The sequence below is a fragment of the Maudiozyma barnettii genome (genome assembly GCF_903064755.1).
Source record: "Maudiozyma barnettii strain CLIB 1767 genome assembly, contig: KABA2_03, whole genome shotgun sequence".
Classification (NCBI taxonomy): domain Eukaryota; kingdom Fungi; phylum Ascomycota; class Saccharomycetes; order Saccharomycetales; family Saccharomycetaceae; genus Maudiozyma; species Maudiozyma barnettii.
The window spans coordinates 323,047-338,734 of record NW_024545240.1 but is presented as its reverse complement, the minus strand read 5'-3'; the positions used below and the strand labels follow the sequence as shown (position 1 = coordinate 338,734).

Below are 15,688 nucleotides of genomic sequence, written 5' to 3'. Positions count from 1 at the left end.
ATATTAACGAACAGTTTAGTGAGCGCTAGTCCTCTGAACTAAATGCGTTTTAGAAATTAGTTTTGATTATATTCAACTTCATAAAAAAATGAACTCGTCTTTTGCAATTATTTTAATTTTTTTACTTGTACTACTCTGTCATCTTATGTAAAACAATTAATATTTAGTAAACAAAAACATAAAAGTGATCAATAAAAAAAAGAAAAGGAAAGGAAAGTAAGAAGGAAATGCGTAATATTTAAATAAGCTAAGTACACCTTTTAAGTCAGTACCTTTTTATTAAGGTTTTGAAATTTCTCTGTTGCTAAATTTCCAAACAGTGAACCATCATGACAGAAATTATGTGAAATCAAGATATCTAAGATGTCCTAATAAGAACTAAACATTTTATTAGGTAATAGTCGTTTAGGCCATAATCGTTTAGGAAAAATAAGTTCATTACTTATCAATCGTTTAACCAACAATCGTTTAGGTAACAAATCAATTACTTGACAATCGTTTAGGTAATCAGTTTACTACTTAACAATCGTTTAGGAAACAATCGTTTAGGTAACAAGAAGAAACGAAACTTCGATAAAATAAATAATATATAAAGACAAAGAATTCTGAACTTACATTCTGAGTTAGATTCTGTTCGTTCTATAAATTATATACAATAAATAATCACTTACAAATATAAGAAAAATATAACATATACACTTTGCTTTCTTAACACACGTTGTCAAGCTAATACCTATATCTCTCTACCTGCCACTATATAATATGAACGAATATAAGTCTAACCACAGTATGTCTGCTTCAGCTCAGATCGATTATCGTATTAAAAAATGTCCGAATTAAATATAGTAAAGCTTGAAGAGACTAATAGAGGCAAACCCTCTATCTCAGATTCTCTACAAGGATATTACCTAATGAATTATTAAGTTAAAAACATTATTACCTAATTTTTACGTAATGAAATTATTAGGTAATAAATTGCTAATTAATGGAAATGTTATTACCTAATTATTACGTAATTCTTCATTCTTATTTGGATATTTGAGATGTTTCATTCCCACATAATTTCTGTCATATGGGACTGTTACATTTGATGTGAGCTGAAGCAGACATACTGTGGTTATACTTATATTCGTTCATATTATATAGTGGCAGGTAGAGAGGTTGATGGCATAGCTTGAGTTTTAATGTTAGGTAAGCAAAATATACTTGTTCTCTTTCTCTTATATTTGTAAGTGATTATTTATTGTATATAATTTACAGAACGAACAGAATCTAACTTAGAATGTAAGTTCAGAATTATTTTTCTTTATATATATTTTTATTCCAATCTCAATTGAGGTTGGAATTACGTTTTGTTTCATAATGCGATTAACTTTGTTTCATACTATAACGCGCTTCATAACACATTCGAGATATATTGATCCCACATAATTTCTGTCAATTGAAATTAAGTGTTGTGCATATTACTCTTAATTTCTGACATATATATTATTTATTTTATCGATATTTCGTTTATTCTTGTTACGTAAACGATTGCCAAGTAATTGATTTGTTACCTAAACGATTGTTAGTTAAACGATTGTTAAGTAATGAACTTATTTTTCCTAAACGATTATGGCCTAAACGACTATTACCTAATAAAATGTTTAGTTCTTATTAGGACATTTTAGATATCTTGATTCCACATAATTTCTGTCACTTTTGTCTTTAATTATCAGAGATCGCAATACATGAAGTTTATGTTGTATCTGAAATTGTAATAACTAAGTATTGCTACTTTCTATATTATAACAAGTTCTAATTAGTTAACTGTTGAATATGTAGCGGCAGCACTAAAAAGGCTAACATTAGCTTAACCTAACTGAAGGTGAAGGTAGCTAATATAAGTAGAATTTAGAGTGTGCTGCACTGTCGTATATATAATAACACATGATATATACTGCATAATGTAGTATTCGTTCCCCCTACATTGGGTTTATTGGAGCTACATAGTCCAACGTTACTATGCACAAAAGATGAGCAGTTTAACAACAGCAACTCTGTTTAACATTAACAACATAATAATAGTAATTAAATATAACCGTCTGTTATATTTTTGTCTTCAACCATCCGAGATCTCAATTCAACAATTCATAAATTTTAAGGCAACTTGGCCGAGTGGTTAAGGCGAAAGATTAGAAATCTTTTGGGCTATGCCCGCGCAGGTTCAAATCCTGCAGTTGTCGTTATTTTTAATTTTTGGGTTTTCCAAAATCGTGTTATACGAATGTAATTTATTCACTGTCTCATTATTCTTATACTATGTGATAGATATTAAATGTTCACGCTATAAATAAATAAGATAAATCCTGTTTATTTGAAATACTAATACTGAATATATTTTGGACCAGAAGATTGACCAACGTGGTACATGATATCAAGATATTTGATACTTAAGTAAAAGTTTTATTAACAAATTGTGTTTAAAACAAAAAAATAACAAGAAACTAATTCGATAACCTTTAAAAGTTAAAGGTTTACATTACAAGCCATTAACAAAAAAGCGTTGAATACACTTGATGTAAAATCAATTCAACAGTTACAGTGAAAAATATTTCTATGAACAATAACTCTACTCTGTACTTTACATGCAAATTTGGTTTTATAACATGTTACTTTAGACAGGAAGCTTCAAATTCCTTACAGCCAGTATGAAAATTAAGGGGAGCACAATTTTCTGCCGTATAAAATCATATTGACACCTCTGTAATAAAAATAGTTAATTTCCATTTTTGTTCATTCTGTGATATGGGGACCAGAATTAAAGAACAGTTGAAAAACAACAACTATATCCTATTATCAAAAAAACTGTTCCCACCAATGAAAGGAGAATAACATGCCCTCTCAATCTCTTACGAAAATTATTTTAATGAGGATACCACCAAGAACTTCGGCAAACAACGGATCCGTTATCATAATGCTCTTTTTTTCGACCTTCTCATTATAATAGAGAAGACAGAATTTTTAAGATTAACAATAAATTTTAATAGAGGGCATACTGATACGTTATATGCGAAAGCTTCTGAAAATAATAATTAGATGTGAAATTATTTATTTTTTTGCCAGAGACAATACTTATATAATTCAAGCAGACTACAATACTATTCATTATATAAGGGTATTGAATACGTTTACACCTGAACTGAATCTCTCAATTCAGTTACACTGAAATACCAGTATCACTCATTTTTAAAAACGTTGGAACGGTTATAACGAAATTACTTGCGTAGATCTCATTTTTCAATTTTTTGTATCGCTTGTTCTGTGTGCGACACAGTTTCTTCACCGCGTCGCGGGACAATAAATATTATTAGTTAATAAGGTCTGTCTCATTACCCTTTTCGGTTACATGGTGAGATCCGAGATCTAAGCGGACGAACCATACACATGCTCACAGACGTGACTATCTAAGAGGAGAACATGAAAAAAACATGTCCATATCTGGCATCTTCCCTTCTTGCAATGAATTTCGTTAGCGTAGAGTAAAAATTTCTTGATACAATAGTATTGCTACTTTCATGGGAAGCAAAAAATCCATTCAAATGCATGTTGATTGTTTTTTTTTTGATGGACGACAATATTATATATTATAAACAACATATCTTGACTTTTAATTCATTGAATTAACGATTCTCATCTTTCAGCAAACCAAATACATTTTTTAGAGATATTAACTTAACAAACTACGATTATCTAACATAATTGCATTAAATAGGACTGCCCCTTCTTAATAATTGAGAATACGACATAATCCTACCTTAATTTTGTTTCGTTTTATTAACCCTGTTCATTACCTCATGAATCTTAGGATCATATTCTTTTACTAATGGGCCATATATTTCGAAATAACTATATTGTACTAGCGACATTGTTGCTAAGCTATTGTCGTATAACATCAGCCGATGAACGTGCTTTTTATAATAATGAAACATCCTCAGTTGACGAGCTTCCACCATTATCATCATCATCTATAGACTCCCTAACAGCAAATTCAATATTAAGTAACACAGAGGAATCTTCCATAAGTACGATAAGGTTATCATCAATTTTAACCCCTACATCAGAAAGCTCTATTTACACTAGCACGCCAAACATAATAGTAGAAAGTTCAGTAACTTCGTTGATACCGTCTTCGCATATATCAGACTCCGTAGAAACATCATGGAACCAGTATTCTTCATATACTTCAAGTTCAGAATCTGCGACACAATCCTTAACTTCGTCATTCCAAAATCCATATTTCAACTCCACCGCATCGTCTGATTCGTATGTAAAACCAATAAACTCACAAGACGAAGTAGGTACAACTTCACAAGTTGCTGGTACAACAATAATAGAAGTTACAACCACATTACCGGATCAGACTGTTATAATAGACACGAATACAGTAGATGGACAAAATGATGGTACACAAACTACAGTCATAACTGATAATAATGGGCAACAAACAGATATTGTCATTCAGCCACCAGTGGTGCAGACAGAAATTAATACAGACAATAACGATCAAAATAGCGTTGTATCAACTATGGAGATTGACAATACTCAGCCAGGTAATACCCAAGTTCAAATAACGACTGCAACTGAAGAATATAACCCCTATCATCCTGAAAGACCTCAAGTCAATAATGATGCTGACACCGCTACTGAACCTCAATATACTTTGCAAACTACTAATACAAATATAAACGCTGATACATACACTGATAGAAACCAGTACGTCACTACTAATTCACAACCGCAGAATACACAAGAAACATATAACACTAACGACCAAGGTGCAAAAAATACAAATGGTAATGCGGGCACAATTAATAGTGGTGAAATAATTGCAACTAATAAACCTACAGTATCCCATATACCTCAAGCTTCACAGGTATCAGAGGATTCCAAGGGGACACATAATACATATGTATCAGATGTAAAAACTGTAAACAATCTACCAACCACAATGACTCCACAACAAAAGACTGACAAAGATGGTATAAGTCAAACAGAGGAAGGCGGTAGTAAAATCATTTTAAGCGACGAAACTGGGATACCAGTTGATAGTACAAAAACTCCAAACACACTTAAAACTATGGAAACAACAGCTATATCACAGTTAGGGGTTCATACTTCTGCAAAAATTGATAATAATGCTGGTACTACTAGAATCTTGGACAAATCACAGTATGATGGTAAGAGTACTCTGACAATTGCAAACGGAGTTACACAAGCCAGTTCGAAAGACAAAGTAGAAACTGCTGGAAACACGGTTAATGAAAACCAGACTGGCTATGTCGTCTATTCCAAGGATTCGAAGGCCACACACGTTAAAGATGGTAGTAATACAATAACAGCTACAAAAGTTGGTGTAACGGTTGCTACTAATAATAAAGACTCCGGAGTATCTGGTAAAAATACAGCGAATAATGTCGTTTCTAAAACCCCTGATAAAACAACAGAGACGAACAACGGAATTGCTGGAGCTGTTACCGGTACAAAGACCAGAGGCTCATCAAAATTCAAAACAACCGTTCCATACACTTTATCTGCTAATAATGACTGGCTTCCAAGTAGTATAATTGTTCAAACAACAAAAGCCTCAAAGTCTGTTAGCTCGTTGAACCCCTCTTCTTTCCCCACATCTCTACCAGCAGCCATTGCTGCTGGAGGTGAAGTGTCTGAGCCATCAAACACTACTTTAGTTACAATTGGTTTTGGTTCGGAATTAAACTATAACTTCTTGGTCGAGAATCCATTATCTTCTGCACAAATTTTCAATTTTCTTCCTGAAGCATTACTCTATCCATTTTATGTCGATGAGGTATCGTCAGACTCTGATATCAAAGACGACACTATATCCTACGAATCTATTTTTGTCTCAATGACTGTATCTGATGGCACTACAACACTTTCTCCAACATCAACTTTAATTAAAAGAGCTGTAAGCTTCATAAACGATACTTCTGCACTTGCTCATATTTTATCTCAGTCGTCCGGAATTACCAACACCTTGGGGAATGTAAATAGATTTGTAGAGCAAACATCTACAGCAACAACTCAAAGCGGATCGTCCACTGCAACCGCCTTATCGACGTCTTCTTCTTCTGTTACCACTCTAGATGGATCTTTGATCAAAGTGAAACAAATATCACCATATATTGATCCCAAAAGAGATTATGTGGTATCTGTAGCAGAGGTTTACTTCCCTAGTGATTTTATTGATTCGCTGAGAGCTCATCTCGAAGATAAAGAATCTGTACTATACGACAACCCTGTTCCATCACTAAAATCATTAATGAACTTAACAGACTCATCTGTTGCTTTACAAGGTCTAGTCCATAACTCAGCTAATTCTGAATCTTCATCAGACAATTCAGAAAACAGTGCAGTAACCGAACAAGAAGTTAACCAAGTTTTCAAATCTTCAATAAAGAATGGTACTCAATATGGTTCATTAGATGTTACTGGTATTAAAGGATCGAGTCTATCGACATCAGTAAGAAACCGTCTAATAATATTTCTAACATGCTTAGTCTTCGGAACCTTTATGTGGGTGTTAGGTTTCTTTGCCTTATTCAGGTTCATAAAGAGAAGACTTTTCGCTCCAAAATCCATATCATTGGATAATCCACGTCATTCCATTGTAAACATAACCAAGATTGGATTATACGGTGATGATATTGGGAGTCTTTGGTCTGGTGATAGTTCCAATTCATCTGACAGTTTCAATGAAAAGGTCAAAAACATAATGGACAACAGAAGATCAAGACATAAGGGACTAATGAGAAAGTCACATAACGCAGATAACTTATCATTATGTTACAACAACTTCATTGAAAATGCCAACGGTGATACATTAATAACAACCAACGGTAGGGAGTTTTCTCCAGTTAGCCATGAATTTGCAGATTACACTCATCAAACGATATCTATATCTAATAGCTCTCAATATGGAACCGTCAATGATTCCTTTGATTTTGAGTTGGCAAATACACACAATAATCCATTTTCTGACAACTATAGATTATCACCAAGATCTAAGACTATCGACCTATTCAGTGATGATCTGGACGAGAATTTTGAAATTGGAGAAGAAATCGAGGAAGAAGAAAGTGTTGCTGACATATATGTAGCAGAACTTGACGACCTCGACGAAGAATTATATAAAAATCTAATGGGAACAATCAAGGGAAGGGACCCTAATGATCCACTTTCAGTCGAAGCCAAAAAATTGATGGCACAAATTGGTAAACAATACCCTAATACTGATATCAAACCAAAGGTTGACATGTAAGCATAAAACCATTTATTGACTCATTCTATTTCAAGAACGTGCTTTTAACCCCACGCTTAACATTGACACAAAAAATATTACTTATACTCACACAATTATACATTCCTTCAACATCATATAATAAATTGCATTTACTCTTTATAATACCCAGTATAGAAAAACATTCACATATATACATATATATATTTTTAATCTATTACAACTAAAATTAATCATTAAATTGGTTCATGACATCCACATTCTGGATGATTTTATATTATCGAATCTTCCCATGTGAGCACCGCTTATGAAACGGCGGAAGCAAAAAAAAATATAAATTTTCTGATGTCAAAAGCCGGTCATCTTATTTATTTAATTAAAGATCCATCTTGCCAGGAAGGCAGGTATTACAGGTGACATATTTAGTGAAGAAGGCTATCTGGTCAGTCACTCTAAGTGAACAAACTAAAACTCTACGTAAATTTATTGAAAGGTTAATCTTACATATTTTCCTTCTTTCTACATGACCAAAGAAACGAAAGTTACTAAAAAACAAGGAAGGTGGAGAAGAAGCTATAAGGCATGTTTAAGTTGCCGAGCTAGAAAAGTCAGATGTGATCTGGGTCCTTTTGATAACCCACACCCTCCACCTTGTACAAGATGCAAAAGAGAGCAGAGAGAGTGTCTATTTACATCAAGGAACAGAGAATCGAAACATATTGTATCCGAAGATGTTTCACCTGTTACAGATTCTGTTATCTCATCAATGACCGAATCTGCCACCATCTCAAAAGCTGATAGTAACAATAGTAATATTAGTGAACCAACAAATGTAAATGTGAATAATAATATAACTAGACAAAATAATATGGCTCTCTCTAATGTAATCACTAATGACACTAGTATTATGATATCAACTGATAACAACAATAATAAAAACACCATAAAGACTACAAGAAGTAATACCAGGAATGATAATGTTAGCGGAGAGCCCGTCAAAGGAACATCTTCTATTAATGGAAAATGGGGACTAGGTGTAACTTCTATGCAGAATACTTTGGAATTTCTGGCTAATGCGGCAGGTAGCGTTGCACAAGAGAAACAAAAAGGCACAGGAATAACGCAGGTCAACCGACATGTAACTCAACTTGAAACAGGTGCGATTCATCACAGCAAAGACTTATCTGGTAGACCGACACCTTTCCTTGATCCTTCAGATGAAAATATATTTGCACCACTATTACAAACATCTGGTTCTCAGAGACCAGCTTCTACTTTAATGGAAAAAGTACGGAGTGTAAGGCCCCAAACTGCTAATAAATTATCACATGTCGATTATATAGGTGACAATAGTTTACTCTCTGAAAGGGAAGCTATTGAATTGATTGATGCCTTTTTTTTGTCGATGCATCCTTATTTTCCAAATATCCCTATTCAATTACACGATGCCCAAGAATTGGCAGAGTACCCAATATTATTATGTGCCATACTAACAGTATCATCACGATACCACTCATTTACTGAATTCGGACTTAATAATGGTGACGATAATAAGCGTAATATAGATGTACATGAGAAATTATGGAGTCATTGCCAATGGATGATATCCCAAACAATATGGGCTGAAGCAAGTACAAGGTCTATTGGTACTGTCCTAGCGTTTATAATATTGACGGAATGGAACCCCAGACAAATCCATTTCAAAAAAGCTGATTATGCTAATAATTTATACAAGATAGTTGAAAAGAATGACAAAGAAATACCTACGGGTATTGGTGCAATTAGACGTAGTGACAGAATGGCTTGGATGTTTACAGGTACTGCTGTTAGATTAGCACAAGACATGGGTTTTATTGAGACCAGTACGAAAATATTTGTTGCTACACACATATCCGATACCTTTTCAAGCATTAATTTGAATCAACGACCTGTGCTTGCGGATACTTTCAGTGGAACTAGTCTAGGAATGAATAATACTAGGGCCTCGGGTTATAAAACTGATTTAACTAACGTGGATAATGGGGTAGGGAATGAGAAATTCTTCCTGGATGAAATCTTAAAAAATGATGACAGTAAAGAAAGATGGAAAAATGTTTTAACAAATTCTGGAAATAGTTCGAACGATCAGAATTGCCCATTGACTGATCTTGAAAGGGAGTTTCTGAATGATGAATATACCCTATATTACTCCAACAAAGGTGATGATATATATGAACAATTTACGCCTTTGCCATTTGCACTGAATTTCTCACATGCTCAGAGAGCCAAAATAGAATTGGTCAGAATAACTCTGGTGGCTTATGAAACAATCTATTATGATCAAGGGAAAAAGAAAATGTCTTCAAACGATCAAGTACATAACTTAGCTGTTCTTGACATCCTTTCTCCTCTTTTAGATGGATGGTACGGAAATTATCGTGACCTACTGAAACCTGTACCAGAGATATCATATGACATCAACATTAGAAAGAATAAGAGAGCCGTGTATCAATTGAGCCAAATAATTAATCGTGAGAGTATCCTTTCAGATTACTATTATTGCCAATTATACATATATTCTCTTGCATTACAAGCTGACAATAAAGAAGGTTGCAATGGAAAATTAAGAATTAATGAGATTATAAAAAGTGCGAAATACGTTGAACTGGCATATGTTGCTGCCAAAGAAATCTTAGACTCAGCATCAAGAGTACATAAGATAAAGATGTTGAAATACATGCCAGTTCGTTGGGTAATAAGAGTCGTCAGATCCGTTTCATTTATGGTGAAATGTTATTTAACATTGACTACCACTAATGGCGCTCAAAGTAACGATTCACAATCTATCCTTAAATTATGTTGTATCTCACTAGATGAAACTATTAATATAATCAGAATAGCGGCTTTAATCCTTAAAGAAGCTACCCCTGATGAACTCCATCTATGCGTTAGATATTCGGCAATATTACTTTATCTATGTAAAGAATTGAAGTTAAAGAAGAAAAGAAATCAAGACTTACTACTTTCTCGTGGTGTCATCGTCAATGAAGGTAATTTAACTGAGAGAACCAAAGTTAACCTGAATTTTAAAAATAATGTAAGTAATGTCGCAATGAGTTCATCAAATGTTGGTAATAAAGTTGGGACCAAAAATATCTCCACAAATGTTACAAAGGGTGATGATATTCCTGATCCTAAAAACACTCTACCACACTACACTGGGAATAACTCGTCTAATTTTAGTTTAATAAAGGTTAGCAACGAAGATGAAAATAATAATCCTAATTATAGGGATATTACCAATTACCAAACAAATTCAGATTTAGAGCCCAATACTAGTATACTTAACAGTGTCGATTATAACAACAGCAAAGATAACATAACATCCCACGCGAACATTACCATTTCGGATAACGATGCGGGATATTTCCAGTCGTTACCGGATCAAGTCATCGACTGGTTCGCCGTTAGGGATGATATTGGGTTAGATTTTGTAGAACCTTGGACTCAAATGATAGAACAACAGTATTTGCAAAGCAACAATGATGTATTTTCTGAAATCGAGAATCAACCCTTCTAGGTTCAAAAAAATAATTGTTCTGGAGAAATTAAGATCACAAACTCAAACGGTAGAATAGAGATGACTTTCGAAATGAAAAATGACAATGAATATATATATATTCATCAAAATAAGAACAACAAATAAACGGCCTTTCGATACTTACAGCCGAAATGTTGACATTCCATATATTTCTCTATTAACTATTTTCATATATTCAAATTTCGAGATTACTACTATACACACACCAGAGCGTAATATATATATATATAACAGAAAGAACCATTTCCAATAGTTTCTTCGTCGTATTTGGGTGCAATAAACTTTGTCTTGATAACCAAATATCTCACTTTGCCTACGAGAATCTCGTTGGTATGTGGCATAATAAAAGTGGGGTACGGGCGTTTCTGTTGCCGATGTGTTCTTTTTTCACATTAGTTTTTGATATGTGCGGTAATTTCTTAGGACACCAAGTGCAGGATTTTCAAATAATTAATACTTGAGATAGCAATTAGATAATCGTTTACTAATGAGAATGTGTTTGTTCTAATGGATTGGGATGACGATTGAACTAAATCCACGGGATGAACCGGAGATATATATGAGATACTAGTACCTGTTTACTAATATTATTTTGATCAAATTCGACTTCGGGGATATTTGAACCGTCGTATTTCTATTTCTTAAGTTTTTTATAGTTATTTTTTTTATTGTTGATGAATACAATACCATATGCATAACGATAGGGATTACATAATTTTCAATGGAGTTTCTATTAGATATATCTCAAGCAAAAATTTGTTCAGAAAAATATGAGGTTTTCTTTCTTTCTTTAAAATAACTATATATATTGTAGTAAGGAGAAGAAAGGAAAGAAAAGGAACACTTTTCAACTTACATATATAGCTGTAAATTTTGTTCATGACATTAAATGTAAAACATCAAAACCGATATCAAAGATTACTAGGAACATAGTTTTTGTATCAAACAGAAATACCAGGGTTCAAGTTTTATTGGTGTACCATTATTTACCTTGCGATTATTTTTTTTTTGCATTGTCCTTTAATTTCACTCCTAAAACTATTTTGGAATATGAATTGTAGTACTGAAGTAGAGACACAGCAGATGCCAAATGGTTTATGGTCGTGGTACTTATCAAACCTTAAAGAAGGGACCTTTGAACAGATTGTAGCTGATGAACAACGATTGACCAGAGTAGAAAGGGAAAACACTTCATCTGCTGTCAATTTGATTATATCTGTCCCAGAGACTTCAGTTTCGCCGGATACGATAAATATTCTTACAGAAATTTTTGAAAAGTATATCCCAGATAATTCTGTCGTAGATTTAGAAGAGACCACAACTACAAATGAACATTTATATGTTATCAGGGATACTTATAATAAATTTCTTTATAAATATAGGATAGAGTCTATCAAGAATGATCTGCTACCCTTAATTAAACCATCGCAATTACAGTTAAAATTACATCAACCTTCACCACCTATGTCTGACGAAAATGAGAATAGTCAACTTTTGACTGAAAACTACATGGGACCAATTTTAAGTGATATAAAAAATGAGATGATTAGAGTTAGTGAAGACTCAGAATACTCCGATGATACAGAAGATGAAGATAGTGGTGCAATCATATTAAATTTTACTAGGAAAAGTCGATCTGGCTCAAGACCTAATTTCGACAAAGAAGATTTTTTTACACCTTTAGAAAGTGAGGTTATATCAATTAGTAGTTTTGAAAATAATCTCACAATGGATAGTGACTTAGGTAGACTGGAAGAATGTTCTTCCTTGAAAAGAGTTTCTGCAAATAATGGAAGTTCAATACTTGACAGAATAGTGACTTCAAATAAAGCTGATTTAAAATTAGTTGGTGCGATTTGTAAGGGTGGAAGGGAACCACATTCCTTTTCAACTGCTATTCGTCAAGGTTTTGGTGAAGACTGGGTACTCTATGATGATGACTTCGATTTGAATAATTTAGAATATTGCTCATTGGAAGAAGTTCTCTATGGAGATAGAGAGGTAACGACACTCATCTTCACAATAAATTTATCATTAAACTGATTCAGGTTAGAATCAATTAAAACAGCATTGCAAAAATTAGGGGAATATTTATATATGTAGACATCAGTAATTATCAATTATATAAATATCGGTATAACTACATTCGGAGAAACGTTTATGTGGAAGAATAAACAAAAAACAATAAAGAATTGATTATTTCATTAATGGTACAAGAGGATTTTATTTCTCTCTCTCTCTCTCATTTAGAACTCACTGAGAGTCTGATTTAGAAGAGCATGGGGCATACATGACTTGAGTTATAAATTTACCTGCATATCTTGTCGTACAACCAACACAAATAATCTCATCTTTAATTGAACTTGTCAATAGATGATTCAAGTTAACATGCGGTATTATATGGTTAACCTCGTTGTTAAAGTTTTTATTCAAATAATTTGAATTCAAATAAACTGGCAATTCTGCAACCTTAAACTTTGTTAGGAAGAATTTCTCTGCTTCATCCGCATTCATCTTCGCAACTCTCTGCATGTTGGCAAACAATTCATCTTGATTACACTCTACAACTTTGGATAATGTCATATCAAATGGTGCACTTACATCAACTGGCTGGGATAGAGTTCCAGTTAAATCTGTGTCGAATTTAAATAGTTCTGGAATTTCATTACTATACGCTGGTTCTTTTGGAGTTAAAGGTTGTAATGCATTGAAATAATTGGCAATTCTTAAGGTTGAACCGGACGATTTATTAATCATTGAGTTTGACCTACTAATACCCGCATAATCGGTTAAAGAAGCCGTTGAATATGTCCTCTGGGCGTTATTCTTACTATTATCATCATGTAAGTTTACTGAACTGGAATTTATCTTATCATAATCACGGTATGGTTCAATTTGTCCATATCCAGGAAGAACCTCAAACCAATTAACTACACTACCTAAAGTATTAGTTGCTGTTGGTAAGTAGTTAGAATGGGTTAAGTTACCGTTAATAGAAAACTGGAATCTGTAAATACCTGGTGGTAAACACAACCCTGGTAGAAACCATTCTTTTTGTTTTGGATCATAAATCATATGCAATCTACATTCTTTCTTATCGATGTCGTGCATTTCATAGTGCGGATGAACAGCTAGTAACGTAGAGACTATTTCCTTTGAGATGACATAAATTTTAATGTCAGCAATATCAGATATTTGATCTCTCCATTTCAGAATAACTTCAACATCTTCCTCGTCCTCATCCATATAAGAGTCAGTTTCTGAGGAATAAGATGACTCTGAAGTAATTGTCTTTTTAATTTTTAATTTTTCATTTTCTAAAGTAGTGGAAGGGTTCGTTTGAGATATTTCAATTTGTTCAGATTTCTTTATAGCATCAACTTCTTGTCTTCTCCTTAGGGATTCCTTGAAATCCACGTCACTATTATTGTTATTAGTGTTTAATGAATTGTCACGTTTATAAACCTCATTAGCTTTATCGTTTTTAATTTGTGCATCATTATTATACAATTTCATCATAATTGCTGCAGTAGCAGATATCTTTTGTTTTTCCTTTGGTGTAGTAGATTCCATGACTGGTTCTCTTTTCGTTTCCTTTGATGATGTCATTCCTAATTTACTACTACCAATATTCCCACTTGACATGGAGTCGTTTCTTTTCCTTTTCATGTCACGTTTAACCACATTTTGAAAGATAGCTTGATTAATTAGTTTATCCTCATTTTGTAAGACACCTGCATCTTCATCAATACTATTACTATTCTTATCACTCGTCAATGGGAAATATTCATATTGGTATGGGTGACTTTGTTTCTTACCATAAGGGGTTCCATTAATAATGTTATCATCCACTGTTGTCCCAGCAGAGTGAGGAATCGTTATATGATTATTATACATTGATCCCGATGTCGAGTTTACTGATGCAGCGGGAGTCATTGTTGTATCTGTTGTATCCAATAAATTTTGTTTTAAGGACATTATAGTTGGATTATCATTATCATTATTATTATCATTATCATTATCGTTATCATCATCATCATCATCATCATCTAAAGTTGTTGCAGGGGCAGTATTAGATGCAGTATTATCTAAAGCAGTTTCATCTGTTACTGTATTTACCACGCCTGAACTATCCATAGGAACTTCTTCAGTCTTTGGTGTCAATACATGATCTGTATGTTGTACAGTCGGGTCACTATGACCTGGGTTAACCAACGAGATGGTATTATTAGTGTCTGTATGAAGTGATAAATTTGCCATATCTTCATTAATATTCCTTGTGGAAGATTCTTGAGGTTGAGTACCTTCTTGTTCTTCTTGTTTTTTATTCAATGAAAAATGTCTTTTGAAGAAACCTTTATAGTCTCTGTGATGATTATGATGAGGTGATTTTGTTGGACTTCCTGTTGTTGATGATGAACTCGTTGACATTATTAAGGAAAAAGGGATAATGATGTTGTCAAAAGGGAGCAGAGAAGCAATGCAATGCAAATAGTAGTGATAGTAGTAGTAATATCAACGTTTTTATATAGGATAAACAGAATCCAGTCTAATTTATATCAATAAAAAATAATGCACGATCAATACGATATAATGGTTAATATAAAATGTGATCAACACACTAAAAAGTCACCAATAATAATATTATTAAACGGATACAAGTTAATAATCAAAAAAAAAAAATATGTTGACAATATATCAGGAGATCTACCACGAATAGTATATTGGAGAAGACCTAGTCAACTATTTTTTATCTTTGTGTGTCTATTTTCGAACTTGTTTAACTTTAAAGGAAAATTAATACCGTA

At 33.2% G+C, this 15,688-nt stretch overlaps 4 protein-coding genes and 1 non-coding gene across 5 annotated transcripts; 4 read left to right on the top strand and 1 right to left on the bottom strand.

Moving 5' to 3' along the window:
* The first annotated feature begins 2,143 nt into the window (after positions 1–2,143).
* Positions 2,144–2,225, top strand: KABA2_03S03520. The gene has a single exon. It is a non-coding gene; the product is annotated as a tRNA-Ser (tRNA).
* A 1,640-nt stretch (positions 2,226–3,865) lies between these two features.
* On the top strand, positions 3,866–7,321 carry HKR1 (Hkr1p; the record flags this gene model as incomplete). The annotated part of the gene is made up of 1 exon (XM_041549617.1): positions 3,866–7,321. One exon carries the CDS (start codon positions 3,866–3,868, stop codon positions 7,319–7,321), a length of 3,456 nt encoding a protein of 1,151 aa, XP_041405551.1.
* Positions 7,322–7,823: 502 nt separating this feature from the next.
* Positions 7,824–10,859, top strand: ARO80 (Aro80p; the record flags this gene model as incomplete). The annotated part of the gene is made up of 1 exon (XM_041549616.1): positions 7,824–10,859. One exon carries the CDS (start codon positions 7,824–7,826, stop codon positions 10,857–10,859), a length of 3,036 nt encoding a protein of 1,011 aa, XP_041405550.1.
* A 1,071-nt stretch (positions 10,860–11,930) lies between these two features.
* KABA2_03S03454 (uncharacterized protein) lies at positions 11,931–12,923 on the top strand (the record flags this gene model as incomplete). Its single annotated transcript, XM_041549615.1, has 1 exon — positions 11,931–12,923. The coding sequence occupies one exon, from the start codon at positions 11,931–11,933 to the stop codon at positions 12,921–12,923; it is 993 nt and encodes a 330-aa protein (XP_041405549.1).
* A 210-nt stretch (positions 12,924–13,133) lies between these two features.
* Positions 13,134–15,311, bottom strand: SIP1 (Sip1p; the record flags this gene model as incomplete). Its single annotated transcript, XM_041549614.1, has 1 exon — positions 13,134–15,311. The coding sequence occupies one exon, from the start codon at positions 15,309–15,311 to the stop codon at positions 13,134–13,136; it is 2,178 nt and encodes a 725-aa protein (XP_041405548.1).
* Between the last annotated feature and the right edge of the window lie 377 nt (positions 15,312–15,688).